The sequence below is a fragment of the Sminthopsis crassicaudata genome, chromosome 4, assembly GCF_048593235.1.
Source record: "Sminthopsis crassicaudata isolate SCR6 chromosome 4, ASM4859323v1, whole genome shotgun sequence".
Taxonomy (NCBI): domain Eukaryota; kingdom Metazoa; phylum Chordata; class Mammalia; order Dasyuromorphia; family Dasyuridae; genus Sminthopsis; species Sminthopsis crassicaudata.
This window is the reverse complement of record NC_133620.1, coordinates 284,550,829-284,566,701: the sequence shown is the minus strand read 5'-3', so window position 1 is coordinate 284,566,701 and position 15,873 is coordinate 284,550,829. Positions and strand designations below refer to the sequence as shown.

The window sequence follows — 15,873 nt, the reverse complement described above, 5'->3', positions numbered from 1 at the left end:
TGGATTAAAGAACAGATTAAAAAGCAATAGAGTATTTCATCAAAGCAAATGACAAAAATGAAAATCATAACAGAATTTTGGGATGCAACTAAAGCAGTCCTTAGGGAGTTTATCTCTCTGAAAACTTTCATCAGTGAAAGAGAGAAGGAAGAAATGAATGAATTGAGCATGTAACTAAAAAAAAAAAAAGCAAAATATTTAAAAAACCCAACATTAAAAATTTTGAAAATGGGGAGCAGCTAGGTGGTGCAGTGGATAGAGCACCAGCCCTGAATTCAGGAGGACCCGTGTCTCAGACACTTAACACTTCCTAGGTGTGTGGCCCTGGGCAAGTCACTTAACCCCAGCCTCAGGGGGGAAAAGAAAATTTGAAAATGGAAGATATTATCAAAATTGAAATTAAAAAAAACTCCATTTAATAAATGCAGCCAGGACTTGGTATTTTTGAAAGAAAAGAAACAAATAAAATAAAAATAGTCTGTTTTAAAAAAAAAAAGAAAAGAAAAGAAAAGAAAACCAAATTGATAAAAAAGGACAGTTCACAATAATTGAAAATTAAAGGGAAATTATAATGTGATCAGTTATGTACTAATAAAACTGTAGGCAAAACTGTAGGCACACACAATGCAGATGAACTGTGTTTTGGCCTGCTTTGGCTGTCATGCCGTGAGTCTTTAAGTAAAATAGCCTGACCTTTTCTTCTTTGAACATGCTCACAATTGTCCTCATCTCTGTTGAAGTTGCTGCTCTGACTTGTGGAAAGCTTTTTCATGCTTTTGAGTTTTCCTAAGGTGTTTAGATGTTGTGGTCACCAGGCCAGTCCAATGCAGCTTCATTACCTATTTCCTTCTTTTGCCATGTAAGCCTCATCCTTCTCACTTTGAGCTGAGGAAAAGAGCAGCTTTGTAGATTGGCATTTTGCCTACTTGGTTAACATCTTTCCTATATGTCTCCATTTTCTTGTATTTTTTCTCTTAACCATCTGGATTTCTTGCCTTTTGGGTCCTTTTTCATGAGTTTATTCATGCTCTCATTCTTTTTTGAATGCTCCATCTTTTACGTTCCTTTTTTTCCCCCTCTCTCTGTTTTGGGCCTCACTTCCCTTTCTTTTCATGTGAACTTTTCCTCTCCCCAGAGCTATTAATCAGACTGCTGTTGATTGATTGGGATGGACACCTGCCAAAAGAACAGTCAAAAATCTGTATTTCTCTTCTGTTCCTGAGACTGTCAAGGGAGGAGCTATCATGCCATTTAAATATACTTCTGCAAAAAAATTTTTCTTCCACATTCCCCCTCTTCCACACATAACATTTTTTTGAAAAGCTTTTTATTTTCAAAATGTATTCATGGATAATTTTTCCTCTTCTATTAACTTGGGTAGTCTATATTTTTGTAAATATTCCTCCATTTCATTTTGATGATCAAATTTATTGGCATATAGTTGGACAAAATAATTCCTAATTATTGCTCTAATTTTCTCTTTGTTGGTGGAAGGTTCTCCCTTTTCATTTTTGAGACTAACAATTTGATTTTCTTCTTTCCTTTTTCCTACTCAAATTAAGTAAAGGTTTATCTATTTTTTTTTTTTTTCTTCATAAAACCATCTCTTAGTTGAATTTATTTATTATGGGCCAGAACTCTGAACTTGAAACAAAGGATTCTTACAAGGTACTTACTAAGTCAGTGGAATTGATAGAGACAATAGTTATCTAATTTAGCATAGTTCAGTATGATTGATTTAATCCTACAAGGAGATGTTATGGGCCAGAACTTGAAACTAGGTACTGAGTGGAATTGAGGAGACAGTGGTTAAATGTATTTTAGCATTGATTTAATCCTACAATAAATAATGGTTTCCTAGTGATAATAATGATTGGTGTGTGCTCAGTGTGGAGCATATAAGGAGGAGCTCTCAGGGCCAGAGGACAAGTGCAACTAGAAGCTGAGACAGATTCATTCCATCGTCCACCTTTGTTGTGGCTGCAAGCTGAAGCCTGGATTTGGAGAGATTCAGATGTCATAGAAGGAGGCAGGAGCTCAAGCTCTTGGAACCAAGGAGAGAGACAGGCCTCTAAGAAAGCTAACCGGGCCCCAGGAAAGAAGACAAGAACTATGAAGGAGACAATAAAGGATTTGGACTTTAATGCCTGGCTGCACTTGTGGTGATTACTGAACTGAAATGAAGGCTGCTCCCAGAGATCCCAAGAAAACCTCAATAGAGAACATTACATTTTAGAGAGAATACTACATTTATTAATTCAATAATTTTCTTATTTTCAATTTTATTACTCTCCCCTTTTATTTTCAGAATTTCAAATTTGGTATTTAGTTGAAGGTTTTTGTCCTTTTTATAAATGTAAAAACAATTCATTGAGCTTCTCTTTATTATATGCAAATAAGCATCTAGAGATATAAAATTTCCCTTTATAACTGCTTTGACTGCATCCCACAAATTTTGTTATGATTTCTCATTATTGCCATTGTCTTGGATGAAGTTGTTGATTGTGTCTATGATTTGTTGTTTCACCCATTCATTCTTTAGGATTAGATTATTTAATTTCCAATTAATTTTTTATGTGTTTTCTCCTGGCCTCATATTACATGTGATTTTTATTGTATCATGATCTGAAAAAAATGCATTTATTATTTCTGCCTTTCTGCATTTGATTTTGAAGTTTTTATGCGCTAATACATGGTCAATTTTTGTATGAACTCAGCATGAACTGCTAAGAAAAAAGCAAACTCCTTTCTGTCTCCTTTCAATTTTCTCCAAAGATGTATCATACCTAACTTTTCTAACATTTTGTTTACCTCCTTAACTTCTTTATTTTGTGGTTCGATTTACCTAATTCTGAGAGAGCAAGGTTGAGATCCCCCACTAGTAAGTTTTGCTATCTTATTTCTTCTTGCATCTCTCTTTAACTTTTCCTCTAGGAATTGGATGCTATACTGCTTGGTGCATATATCTTTAGTATTGATATTGCTTCAATATCTATAGTACCCTTTAGTAAAATATAGTTTCCTTTCTTATCTCTTTTAATTAGATTTTTTGCTTTTATTTGATCTGAAATCAGGATGGCTACCCTTGCTTTTTTTACTTCACCTGAAACATAATAGATTCTGCTCCAACCCTTTATCTTCACTCTGTGTATATTACTATGCTTTAAATGTGTTTCTTGTAAACAACTTATTGTAGGATTCCAGCTTTTAATCCAGTCTGTTAACCGCTTCCACTTTATAGGAAAGTTCATCCCATTCACATTCACATTTAAAATAATTCTGTATTTCCTGCCATCTTTTTTACCTTAAATTATGCTTTTTTCTTTCCTTTCCCCCTTCCTTCCTCCCCAGTTTTCGCTTTTGATGACCACTTCCCTCAAACAGCTCTCCCACTTTAGAGCCCCTCTCCCCTTTTTTACACCTTTCTCCTAATACTTCTGTTTTCCCTTCTATTAGTCTTTCCCTTTCTTTTCTGCTTTCCCCTCTCACTCCCCTATAAGATAAGTTTTTCTATGAAACCAAATTATATCTGATATTCTCTCTTTGAGCCAAATCTGATGTGAGATTCATACAATGTCTTGTTCCCCTTCCTTCTTTCCCTCATTTATAATAGGTTGTCTTTGCTTTTTCATGAAATATAATTTCCCTTATTTTACCTCCTTTTCCCTCTTTTTCCAGTATCCCCTTTCCACCACTAGTTTATTTTTCATATTATCATAATAAAATCAAATTATACCCACACTCTCTAAGTATATCCATAATAGAAATATAGTTCTCAAGCATTCTTTCCTTTTTACCTTTCTATGTTTCTCTTGAGTTCTGTGTTTGAAAATCAAATTTTTTTGTTCAGTTTTGGGCTTTGCATTGGAAATAGGTGAAATTCACCTATATCTTGAATGTCCATCTTCTTCCCTGAAAGTTAATGCTCATTTTAGCTGGATAGTTTATGCACTTGAGTGCATAAATAATTTTTCAATATTAACCCTTGCAAATCCTTGGTAACACATACCATCACCTGTCAGGAAGAAAATAAACACTTAAACACATGGAATACAACATTAACTCAGTCTTGATTGAGGATTAATCTTCACTAGGCCCTGCTTTTCTCTTGTGCCCTCCTGACACAGTCCTCCCTCTTTGCAGAAATCCCAGATCTACACGTGGGATGGCCGCCAGTCAGACCGCTGGACAAAACTGGACCTCAAGACAGAGCTGCCCCGGGACACACTGCTCTCAGTGGAAATTGTTCATGAACTGAAAGGCGAGGTTAGTGCTGGTTTTAGGTTCATTGATGTCAACTGGCTTGGGCTAGCTTTGTCCTTCCCTCTTCCCCTTCATTTTCATCTAGTAATACGTATGGGCATGTTAGAAAGGACCCCAGTTCCTTTATTACTGCCTTGAGTTATATCTGCCCAGCCTTCAAATTGAATAGTCATTATCAGTAAGCACATCTTTGAATAAGAAAGACATATAACTTTATACAATCAGTTCCTGTGCTCATGCAGTGTTTCCCTCTGCCTTTTATCCAACCTCCTGCCATTGTATGAATTAATGCAAAATAAAAAAAAAGACAGAAATCCCCTCTTTTTGAAACCTTATGTTTTGTGAAGGGCAAGGCTCAGCGGAAGATCAGCGCAATCCACATCCTAGATGCACTGGTGCTGAATGGCCACGATATTCGGGAGCAGCATTTTAACCAACGGTATGGTCAAGGGCCTTGGGAGGAGGAGATTGTTGGTGGTATGGGCTTGGAAAGCCAGATTCCAGCTTGATCCCTTTGGAAGCTTTGCCATGGCATCAGTGATCTTTTCCTCAGTCTTTCACCTCTGGTCTCCACTATTTAAATGGTGCTAAGGAGCCTTTTCCCCATTGGTAGTAGGTAGGCTCTAGATATGGTTCCAGCTTCCTCCTCAGCTAGTCTACTGAGGCTTGGGACCTGGTTACTATAGAGACCAACTCATTCCATGTGTTGCCACAGTCACTCAAATTAGTGGATACATTGATTCTAGGATTGAGAGGACTCTTATAGGTTAAACAGTATTCACCTGAAGAGGATGTATTATATAGGTAGTCAGATGGCATAGTGGATAGAGTACTGGACCTGGATTCAGGAAGACTCATCCTCTGGAATTCAAATCTGGCCTCAGACACTTACTGACTGTGACACTGGCCAAGTCACTTCAATTCTGCCTCAGTTTCTTCATCTATAAAATGAATGGGAGAAGGAAATGGCAGACCACTTTGCCAAGAAAACCCCAAATGGGGTCACAGAAAATCAGACATGACTCTTAGAAACAGAGGATTTATCTAAAGAGGATGTATTATACAGATATAGTACAATATAACCCAGTTAGTTAATACAATAGAACAGGTATGTTTTATGTCATAGGGCTAGGGAGTACAGTAGAGATTAAAGGATCATTTAGCCTCAGACAGCTTCATGTTCTGATTGGACAGTGAGAAATTGTTTTCTAAGGAGGGGAGAATGATAGAGAAGGGAGAGACAGTGATATCAAAAAAAACTTAAAAAAAAAATCCTCATGAAAAAACAAAAAAATATGCAAATAGAGTTTAAGCCTAGGGTTAAGATAGTAGTCAGATGGGATAAGCTGATTGAAAACCTAGAGGATATGTGTTTGAGCTTGGCTATGTTCTAGGGCATAATAGCCTTGCTGGTGATTCAGAACTAAAGCCCCACATTGGTGGCTCAGTATATTCCTGACTCTTGCTAAGTGATTCCTAAATGCTTGTTGGCTGAACAACTAGTAGCAATAAAGATTTCCTAGATTTAGAGTTTGAAGAGACTTTATAGATTATCTAGCAATTTTCTTTTCACAGATAAGAAAACTAAAAACCCAGAGAGGTCACAGGTAATAGGTGGCAGGACTGGAATTTGAGGCTAGATCTTCTGACTTCCAACTGATTGTTGCTTCTTGAGGCCTGACTTTTGCCTGTCTTTTTTTGTTGCAGGATTCAGCTTGCTGAGAAGTTTGTAAAAGCTGTTTCTAAACCCAGTAGGCCTGACATGAACCCCATCAGGTGAGTGTGTGACTGCCAGTACTGCTGTCTAGGCAAAGGTAGCCCTCCTACGGACTCTGCTCCTTTGAACAATGCAAATACCTCTGGCATGAATAATAGAATAATACACAAAACATCAGTTATAATTTATATTAGTGAGTTTTTTCCCCAATCATGGAGACTATTGGATAGGAGGCTACTGAGGGATGACAACTTTTATGGAAAATTGAGGAATAATTTTGGGGCATAGGGTGTACATACCCAGGTTCAGAAATGGATACTTTAGAGCTAAGGAATTCTTGGAGTAGTGTAAGGGAGGGAAGGAAAGAACAAATTTTAACTTCAAAGAATGAATCACTAAAAGTGGGATTTTGACATTATACAAGGATGTCAAGTAGTCCAATTATGAGGGAAATTTTCTAGCATCCCAGACATTTTCTTGGGGGCCCATGGGAAAATAAAGTAGACTACATTGGAATTGATTGGGCTGCGTTTACATTTTGTTCATCTAAGGTAATTGGGCATATATAAGTGTAGACCAGACTAAACTGACAATCTTGGGATTATTTAGTCTCTTTTTTGTTTGATCTCTTCATGGCATCATTTTGCTAACTTCCATTGTTCAGGTTTAGGATTGACCAGCTCTTATGCCTGGAGGACCTATGAAGGGAAAGGGTCCATAGAGGAGCTGTGAGGTAGATTGGGAAGTTTCCTTTTCAAAGGAAAAAAAAAAAAGGGAAGAAAAGAGAGTTGGAGGTAGAAGGATAAGACTCAGATGTCAAACCTGCTCTCTGCTGCTCAGTCATATGGGCAGAATGATACCCATCAAAGTTGGGAACTTCAGTTCTCAGGGCCCTTGTCTCTTTCCTTTTTTATTTTTCTATAGAGTAAAGGAAGTGTACAGACTGGAAGACATGGAGAAAATTTTTGTCAGGTGAGTAAATGAGAAACAACCAAAGGTAAACAACAACTTTTTGCATCTCAGTAATCCAGGATACTCATTGCTTGGGAGAATCCAGGGTGGTTCTTGGGATTAATCTCAGGTAACTTTGGTGATTCCTAGGGTAGGAGATATACCAGGCCAGACTTGCAAGGGGAACAGAGTGGGCAAGGAATTAGGAAGGTGTAGAGTATTTCTACATAGTATAGAGGCTTCTATTACATTTATTTATGTCTTTCACACTATGGCTGAGGACTGATTTGGTCTATTGTCAGATGGTGAAGGAGCTATTGGGCCTCAGGCAGCCTCAGGGACTTATTGTAATTTTCCCTGTGAAAAGCAGAACGATAAATCAGATAAAACACAAAATTCCAGCCCTTAATGGCTCAGCAGAAATTGAGTTGCTTCTTTTTTTCCCCCCTGTAGAGGTGCAATCCATGTGAATGCATCTGTGTGGGTCTGCACATGTCCATATGTCTGGACGTATAAATGTGTGAGCTGGAGGCCATGGTGGGTTGCAGATCTGAGGAGCATTTCTTTCACCTAAACTGTCATTTGGCTATTAACTGTTTAACAATAACATTACCTTACTATATGTTAAGTAGAAGGGAAGCCTGTGAGTGCCTGGTGTCATTCATGTTAGTTAATGCCTTCAAACTCAGAGAGCAGCAGCACTCATACATGTAAAAATGTTGGGTCATATAGCCAGAACGGGGCTCTTCACCTGTCCCAGCAGGATACAAATTTGTGCTGTGTGCGCAAGTGTCAGGCTCAATGATTTTAGAAAAACAAAGACTTGCATAAAATAATGAAGAATGAAATAAGCAGAACCAAGAAAACATTATATACAGAAACAGCAATATTTTAAATACTATATTTTAAGTTTTAAATATGACTGAGCAAATAAGTCATTTTGTCTATTATAAGTACCCAAATTAACCTTTATAGTTGTCAGCATCCAAGAAAGAAATGATAAATAGATGTGTAGAACAATTTTACATACACATAATGCATGTATATGTGTTATACATGTATGAATGTATATGCACATACATGTACATACAAACATATGCAGTACTATAATATTGAAATATAATTATATAAAGTATATGGGGTATTCAAGAAGAACTAGGGGAGAGAATTTTGGGAAGATGGCAAAACAGGTTAGAAAATTCCAAGTTCTCCAGATTTCTTTCACAAACAAATAAAATTGTGCCTCAGACAAATATAAGTTGCTCAAAAACAAGACTGGGTGCAGAACAAAGGTCTTCCTGGAATAACCAGAGAAGAGGTGAAGAAAGACTTTAGGATGTAGGATTACCTGGTGTGAAGTGGAAACATCTTCAGGCTAGATTAGTTTAAACAGTGCTGGGATACCTGGGATTGTCAGAAATCCGAGAGAGCCACATCCCCAACTATAGGAATTTTCACCTGCCAAACAGTCAGGAATCTGAGTTAGCAAAGACTGAGAGAATTTCTATCAATAAGGAGCACTGGGTCCCACTGTGATGATAAGATGTAATCCTGGACAAAAAGTTATCAGAACATCTAGTGATTACAGAAGCAATGGGATAGGAAAGCTGCTGGCTTCAGGCACTTACAGGAGGGTGAAGTCTTGCTTTGGGGAATCAAGGCCAAAGGGAAGAACCAAAGAAAGACTTGTACCCAGAAGCACCATTCCCCTTCCTGGGAATACAGTGATTACAATACCAAGATTTTTTTATGGTTTGTTTTATAAATGAGCAGGCAAAGGAGAAAGAATTCAATCACAGAAACTTATTATGAATAGGGACTACTTGAGTTCATCTTGAGAGGAAGATACCAAAGTAAAAACAATTCTCTCTTACCCAAATAGTTAATTAAATGGTTACTTACCCAGAAAAAATTTAGTAGAACTCAAAAAAGACTTTAAAAATAAAATCAGAGATATTTTTTTAAAAAGCTAAAAAATAAAAAATAATAGCCATCCAAGAAAAACAAAATGATTATGAAAAGACTGTCAACCAACTAGAAAAAGACATCTGGAGTCTTAAAGAAAAAAATTACTATGAAAATTATAATTGAGCAAGGGGTAGCCAGTGACCAAGAAATAACAAAACAAAATATAAAGAATGAAAAAACAAGTTAATGTGATATGCTTTATAAGAAAAACAACAGATCAAAAAAAACATGAAAATAATTGGACTTCCTGGAAGATAAAGCCCCCAAAAAAAGAACCTTGGTGCAATAATACAAGAAATAATCTAAGAAAATTTCCCTGAAGTGTTAGAACAAGAGGGGAAAGTAGAAATAGAAACAAGTCCATCTATCACCAACTAAAAGAGATCCTATAAGGAAAGGATATAGAAACATTATTGCAGTTTCAAAACTTCCAGTTCAAAGAGAAAATTTTATAAGAATCAAAAAAAAAAAAAAAAACAAAACCAACCCAAACCCAAAGAAACAAAAAGCCAATTAAAATATGCTGGAGCTACTGTTAGAATTGTATACAATTTATTAGCAGCTTTAATAAAAGAGTTGTGGATCCTGTAATGCTATATATGGTTAATCAAAAGAATTAGGTTGGGGTTTGAAAGTATTAGAGTTGGCAAAATTAATTATTTTGTATTTTAAAAATAGGCATTTAGTGAACTCTCAGGTTTTCAGATTTTTGTCGCAAACAATCCTGAACTCAGTAGGAAATTTTTTTCTTCCACTTAATTTATTTATTTTTTTAATACATTGCTTTATGAATCATGTTGGGAGAGAAAAATCAGAGCAAAATTGAAATACCATGAGAGAGAAAAAAAACAAAAAATAATGAACATTGCATGTTTTATTTACATTCAAACTCCATAATTCTTTTTCTGGATGCAGATGGTATTTTCTATCCAATCTATAGGGATTGCTTTGAATCACTGAACCCCTGAGAAGAACTAAGTCTTTTATAATTGATCGTCACTCAATCTTGCAGTTATTGTGTACAATGTATTCCTGGTTCTTCTTGTTTTGTTCAGCATCAGTTCATGCAAATCTTTCCAGGCCTTTCTAAAATCAGTTTGTTCATCATTTTTAAATAAAATATTATTTTATTATCTTCATATAACACTCCTTATTCAGTTATTCCCCAATTGTGCCAGGCTAGGATTGAGGAGTCCTACATCATCAAAAGTGGAAGAGGCCAAGACAGATTATGGCGTCCCTTACCGCTCTGTGCTTAAGCTTCCTTGTTTGTCAGATGGGGGTAACGATATATGCTAACCAGCTCACAAGAATGCATAACGAAATGAAAGCATTTTGAGAACCATAAAGCTAGGGATACTATTGATATGGGTTGTAATGGCCTCATGACTCAAGGCATACATATATGCAAGATGACTGGAGAATCTAAAGGTATGATTTATGGGAAGTGAACCACCCTGGATAGATGTTAAAGCCATGGCCTTCCTAGTCCTGAGTTCATTAGCTCAGACTTTATTTTTCACTCTATAAATGTTACTGCTTATAGCACAACAGTCGTATTAATAATGTCTGCTTGAAAATGGGTGTGGTCTCTAGTGACCTTAAGCTTAGGGTTAAGAATAGGTCTTCTTGTTCCATGGCAGTTCATGGTTCTGGTTGTGGTTGAAGTGATTGCTCTGATAGTTTTGGCCGTAATAGCCAAGATTTAGGCACATAACAGGAAATATTTGTTTTTCTTATCATGTACTTCCTTCCCTATATCTCTGCCTTCTGTGGGAATTCAGGCTAGAAATGAAGGTCATCAAGGGATCACATAATATGCTGCGACTCAGCTACACCGGACGGGATGATAGACATTTTGTGCCCACTGGCCTTTACATTGTCAGGACTACGAATGGTAGGTTTTCCCTCTGTCTTTCCTCCTCCCATATTACCCCCCAACTCCTTGGAAAACTTTATTCTCACTGTTGCTTCTCAAGTTCTGGGTACAGATTGATGTGCTTTCTGTGATCCATAAGTAGATGAAGCTGTAATGACCACCCAGACTGTCATTAGCTAAAATATCTGTTAATGATACATTGCCCTGACCTTGTCCTGTTCCTTGGCTGGATCATTTCCTTCATTATTCCCTCTGAGCTATGGGAGAAAATGTTGGGAGGCAGCTTCAGTCCCAACTTCTAGGCCCCTCCCCACCCCTGTCCCATTTGAATTCATTTATTGTTTCCCTTTTTCTTCTGGGATCCTGCAACATAGTGTCATTGCCTGAGAATCCACAAAAATAGAAATGGTCCTGACATAATTGTCATCACTATTATTATTAGCTTGGTTTTTTTATTGTTAATAACAAGGAAATGTCTTAGTATTTTTTCTGGTACCACTTAAAGATGGTGGTGAGGTTGAGCTATTAGCTATTATCCTTTGGGCTCTTCCCTGGGAGAGAAAGAGAAGTGAATGAGAACTGAGGGTGGGGGATACTGCCTGACTGTCAGGAGGCTGCTCACCAGCGTGCTCATGAAACCTTAACAAACGTCTGGGCACACATGAATACTAAACTGGCACAAGTTAAGCTATGGAATGGTGGGAAGATTTGGAGAAAGTTTAAAAAAAAAAAAAGTTGTACAGAATTGAAAACCTTGTGATTTTTCTACTTTGAAAGGGAGCAGTCTAATCCTGATTGCTAGACCCCAGGCCTGATTATCTTGGTTAGCATGAAGACATTGCTCAAATTAACATTTCTGAGACCAAACTATAACCAGGGTCAAAATAGAATTAAGATAAATTAGGCCTCACAAAATTATGAAAGGTCAATCTGTAATTCTCTGACAGAATCTGGCAAACAATCCAAGGAATAGACTTTGTTATCTACATTGACACCTAGGTTTACCTTGTCCTCCTTCTGTTTAGAACCCTGGACCATGGCATTCAGCAAAAGCTGTAAGAGGAAGTTTTTCTTCAACAAGACAACAGGATTTTCTACCTATAAAATGCCTCTGGATGCCATCGCTCCATTTCAGTAAGTAATGATCTCCATCTTCCTTACATTCTTTGTCTCTTTCCTTGATTTCTCTTCCTTTCCATGTGTGTCACTTCTACCTCTGCCAGGCATTCTGCCCTGTGTTCACTTGATGCCATGGCTCAAGCAACTACTGAGGAGAGCTTGCCACACCCATGTTTCTTTCTTTCCTTTCCTCATTAGATTCTAGAATGTATATAGGGAGGTCCTTTCCCCTGAGGCTTTTAGAAGGAAGGGAATGGGATTAAACTAGTCTTTTGACCTCAGTTAATCAGGAAGCATTTAGTTAAGTGCCAGGCACTGTCTAACCATAGGTTTTACAAAGAAAAGCCAAAAAAAAGTCTAGTTCTTGCTCTCAAGGAGCTCACTATGTAAAGAAGGCAAGAGAGAGAGGGGATGGGATAGACTCTAGAGGAAAACAGAGGGACTTTCTCCTCCAGGTCTCCTGCCCTCTAGGCCTAGCCTGGTAACTAGACATATCCATGGACCAATCTCTTGGTACAAGGTCTATTCCTTTAGCTCCCAAAGCTGTCATTTGAACAAATCTTGAGAGATTTGTTCAGTCCCGGTCCCACCCTTTCTTGAAGGGGGTTCTCTTCCCTCTGCCTTCAATCTAGCCATCTATCATTGCTCTCTGGTGTCTGGTTCCTAGTCCCATTTTTCTCTCCCAAGATATTAATGCGGGGCAGCTAGGTGGCGCAGTGGATAGAGCACCAGCCTTGAATTTAGGAGGGCCCGAGTTCAAATCTGGTCTCACACACTTAACACGTCCTAGCTGTGTGACCCTGGGCAAGTCACTTAACCCCAGCCTAAAAAAAAAAAAAAATATTAATGGGCCACATGGCTTTCTTTACAGTGAGGTCTCCTTTTTGATTACATGCCAAACCAGGGTGGCTCTTCCTTCCTCCCTACCTCATTAATCCTATCCTATTCCCCATCCCAGCCTAATGATCTCTTTTCTCATCTCTCTTCTCTCACCCCAGCATCTGCTACTATGGACGCCTCTTCTGGAAGTGGGGCGATGGTGTCCGAGTACATGACTCTCAGAAGTGCCAGAATCCTGAGGAATTGTCTAAGGACGACATCCTCTCCTTCATTCGGGTACACAGTGTCTGAGGATCCAGCCCAGGAGATCATGGCCACCCCTGAGGACCCTTGGCTACTGTCTGAGGAAGGAGGGAGGGGGCTGATTGTCCTATTTGGAGCAAGATAACAGTCAGCAGATAAGACAGGTCTCTTCCTCCTTAGAGGAGAAAGAGTGGCATGCAGTGCACATCAAGGACAGGGTCTATGACCCTTTCACCCCTGCTCATCCTGGGTTATATCCTTCCCTTCCCCTAGAACACTTGTGAGTATTAGGGAGGAGCTAAGGAAATTGGTATTGGTTTTGCTCCTGGTGTAGCCCTTTCAATTCCCATCTCCAGGAGGACATGATGGGAACTTTCTCATTTAGGGGGTAAGGTCTAGAATGAAGAGGCTTCCCTTGTTTGGATCATTAAAGGGTCAGTTCCTGGGTATGTTGGCTGGCTTGGGGGCAGAGGCAGATTTTTAAGGAGCCTGATGAGAGATTGCTGAAGCATCAGAGCTCCTAGAGTTTATTGCATGTCTCTTGCTCTGATCATGGCCTCCTGTTTGGGCTTTTCTGGGGTCCTTCACTTTCTACCAAGTAGCTGAGCTACTCAGGCAGGGTGATGGGCAGAGGAAGAAAGACTATGACTGTTAGACATGAAAGTCCTTATATTTATCCCTTGCCCCCAGAACCTGATCGCTGACATTTTTTTCCTTCCCCCCCCCCCTCAATGTGAATATCCATTAGTGTATCCAGAGCCTTCTTTCTAGATCTGCCTCCTACTCCTTCCTCACTTCCAGTCCAAATCTGGGTAAGACAGCTCTTAAAAATTGAAGTAGCTGCCAAATGTTGCCCAGCCATCTTGTCCAAGAAACAGTGGTTCTGCCTATACTTTGGAAGAATACCTTTTAATGTGGATGAAGGGATCAGGCCCATAGAAGTCTCTATGGAATACTCTCCTGCCATAGTTTGATGCCCAGCATGGGGGCTTGGCCTAGGTCTCTATGTGTTGCCAAAGATAAGATGCTGGAGGGTTTGAGTGGAGTTTCTCAGGCCTGAGATCATCCCCTTCCCCTGTTTTTCCTCCCAAGAAAAGACACAACTTGCTTCCATGTTTTCTCCTGGGGTCTTTGACTCTTACCTCTCCCATGCACACAGAGGGGTTAGGGACCCTAGGTCCTCAGTGGAAGAAGGAAGCATGTCTATTTGATGATAAAAACATCATTGCTCAGAACTGATCATATAATTCCCTCTGCCTTCCCTGGGTCCAGGCTGGAGGGCCAGAAGTCAAGATTCCCTTTGTTGGGGCTTGTTTCCATGGTGATAGGCAGAAAGTTGCAGGGGGGGGGTGGGGGGAAATGTCTCCACTGTGTCCATGGGGTAGACCAACAGTCTTCCTCTAGCTTGCATTTTTAGTAATAGCCCTGTCCACAAAGGTCGTTTATTTTCACCCAGTACAGGGTTAGGGGTGTGTGTATGTGTCTCATGGCGCCTCGGATCATTAAAGGAAAAAGATATTTTTAAAACCTGTGTAATTTTGTACTGAAGATTGACAATTTGTACTTTTGGAACATGGGAATTGTAGTTTTATGGCATGGGGATTGACTGACTTGGTTGAAGACTGTCTTTGAGGTGATACCAAAGGAGCTGTCTAAAAAAAAAAAAAAAAAAAAAAGGGAGGTGAGGGAGCTTTAAAATCAAGCGGCTCTAATATGCTGGAGAATAGGACTCCTAAAGGCAAGTCCCATCTGGGACTGTCATGTTGCTCTCTGTAAAAGTAGAGCTGGTGGGGAGAATTTGATTCTCTTCCTGACAAGGCCGCGGCGGTGGAAGGACCTGCCTTGCTCAGTTACATAAATTACACGGCTGGCCAGTTGGTGGCATATCTACAATCCAAGATGTCTGTGAGACTAAAATAGCAGAAGTGGCAGACTAATTAATGTCACTTTAGACTCTGGAAGAAGGGCAGGGAAGAATAGTTCACCAACCCCTTCCCCCAGCCTCCCACTCTGCCTCTAGCCCCTGGACTGCTCTGTAACATGGCTCTTCCCTATCCCTTTAGGACCAAGCCAGACATGATGGCTAGCCAAATTATTTAGTGGTTTTTCCTCTTAGAGTACTTCTCCCCACTTTCCCCAGGCTCCATCCTGCTGCCTCCCCCTCTTTCGTAACCCCAGGATCCCTCCTTAATGTTTCACAGCCTTCAGTTCCTTTGAGCTTCACTTTTCCTCATTGTTTTACATATTTAATTGATTTAATCTTGCCTCCTTGCTGCTTAAGCCCCTTCATCATTTTAGTTGCTTTGCTGTGGTCTCCCTCCAGCCTCCCAACTTCCTCCCCTGTTTCTGTCCTATGTCTTCATACTGAGGCAGTGGAGGAAGGCAGAGCAAATGGGATCTGGACATAGTGATGTCTATGTTAGTTGTGCCTGAACTGCCAAAACCATGAGTGACTTCCCTGACCTGCAGCCGTCCCTCACTGCAAGGCCATGGTTATATCCATATGTCTGTCTGGTCATTACCATGGCTGCTGCTGCTGCTCACTCACTGCAGCTTCCCCTCCACGATGCATGGAACTTCCCAGTCCCTTGGGTTTTGTGGCTTATTTTGGCCCCCTAGTTTCCCTTTGCTATACAGTTCTGATGGGCTCATTTTTCTGTAAGGATTGAAGACCCTGTTGATTGGCTTCAGAGTGCCTGAGGGGGCTGTGAGCTGACAGAAGGCACTGTTGAAAAGAGAATCTGGAAGCTTATCACTTTTTTCCCTCAGGCCTCTGCCAGAAGCTTACCTATGACTAGATACCTACCCAGTGACTTCTTGTAGCTAGTTCCTGAATCCTTCCCCCAACATTTCCTCCCTCTTCCCAGTCATCCCTTCAGGTTCAGTAAGACTG

General features: G+C 39.5%; 1 protein-coding gene across 6 annotated transcripts in view; it reads left to right on the top strand.

Annotated features, from left to right (window-relative positions):
- CMTR1 (cap methyltransferase 1) overlaps positions 1 to 14,516 on the top strand; it is a 59,604-nt gene extending 45,088 nt beyond the window's left edge. For all 6 annotated transcript variants that reach the window (XM_074311043.1, XM_074311041.1, XM_074311039.1 and 3 more), the window contains 7 exons: positions 4,144 to 4,266; positions 4,611 to 4,702; positions 5,971 to 6,039; positions 6,905 to 6,952; positions 10,684 to 10,796; positions 11,804 to 11,912; positions 12,896 to 14,516. In XM_074311043.1, coding sequence (XP_074167144.1) covers positions 4,144 to 4,266; positions 4,611 to 4,702; positions 5,971 to 6,039; positions 6,905 to 6,952; positions 10,684 to 10,796; positions 11,804 to 11,912; positions 12,896 to 13,028 — 687 coding nt within the window. In that variant the 3' untranslated portion in view covers positions 13,029 to 14,516. The remainder of the gene's footprint in view (positions 1 to 4,143; positions 4,267 to 4,610; positions 4,703 to 5,970; positions 6,040 to 6,904; positions 6,953 to 10,683; positions 10,797 to 11,803; positions 11,913 to 12,895) is intronic.
- The last annotated feature ends 1,357 nt before the right edge of the window (positions 14,517 to 15,873 follow it).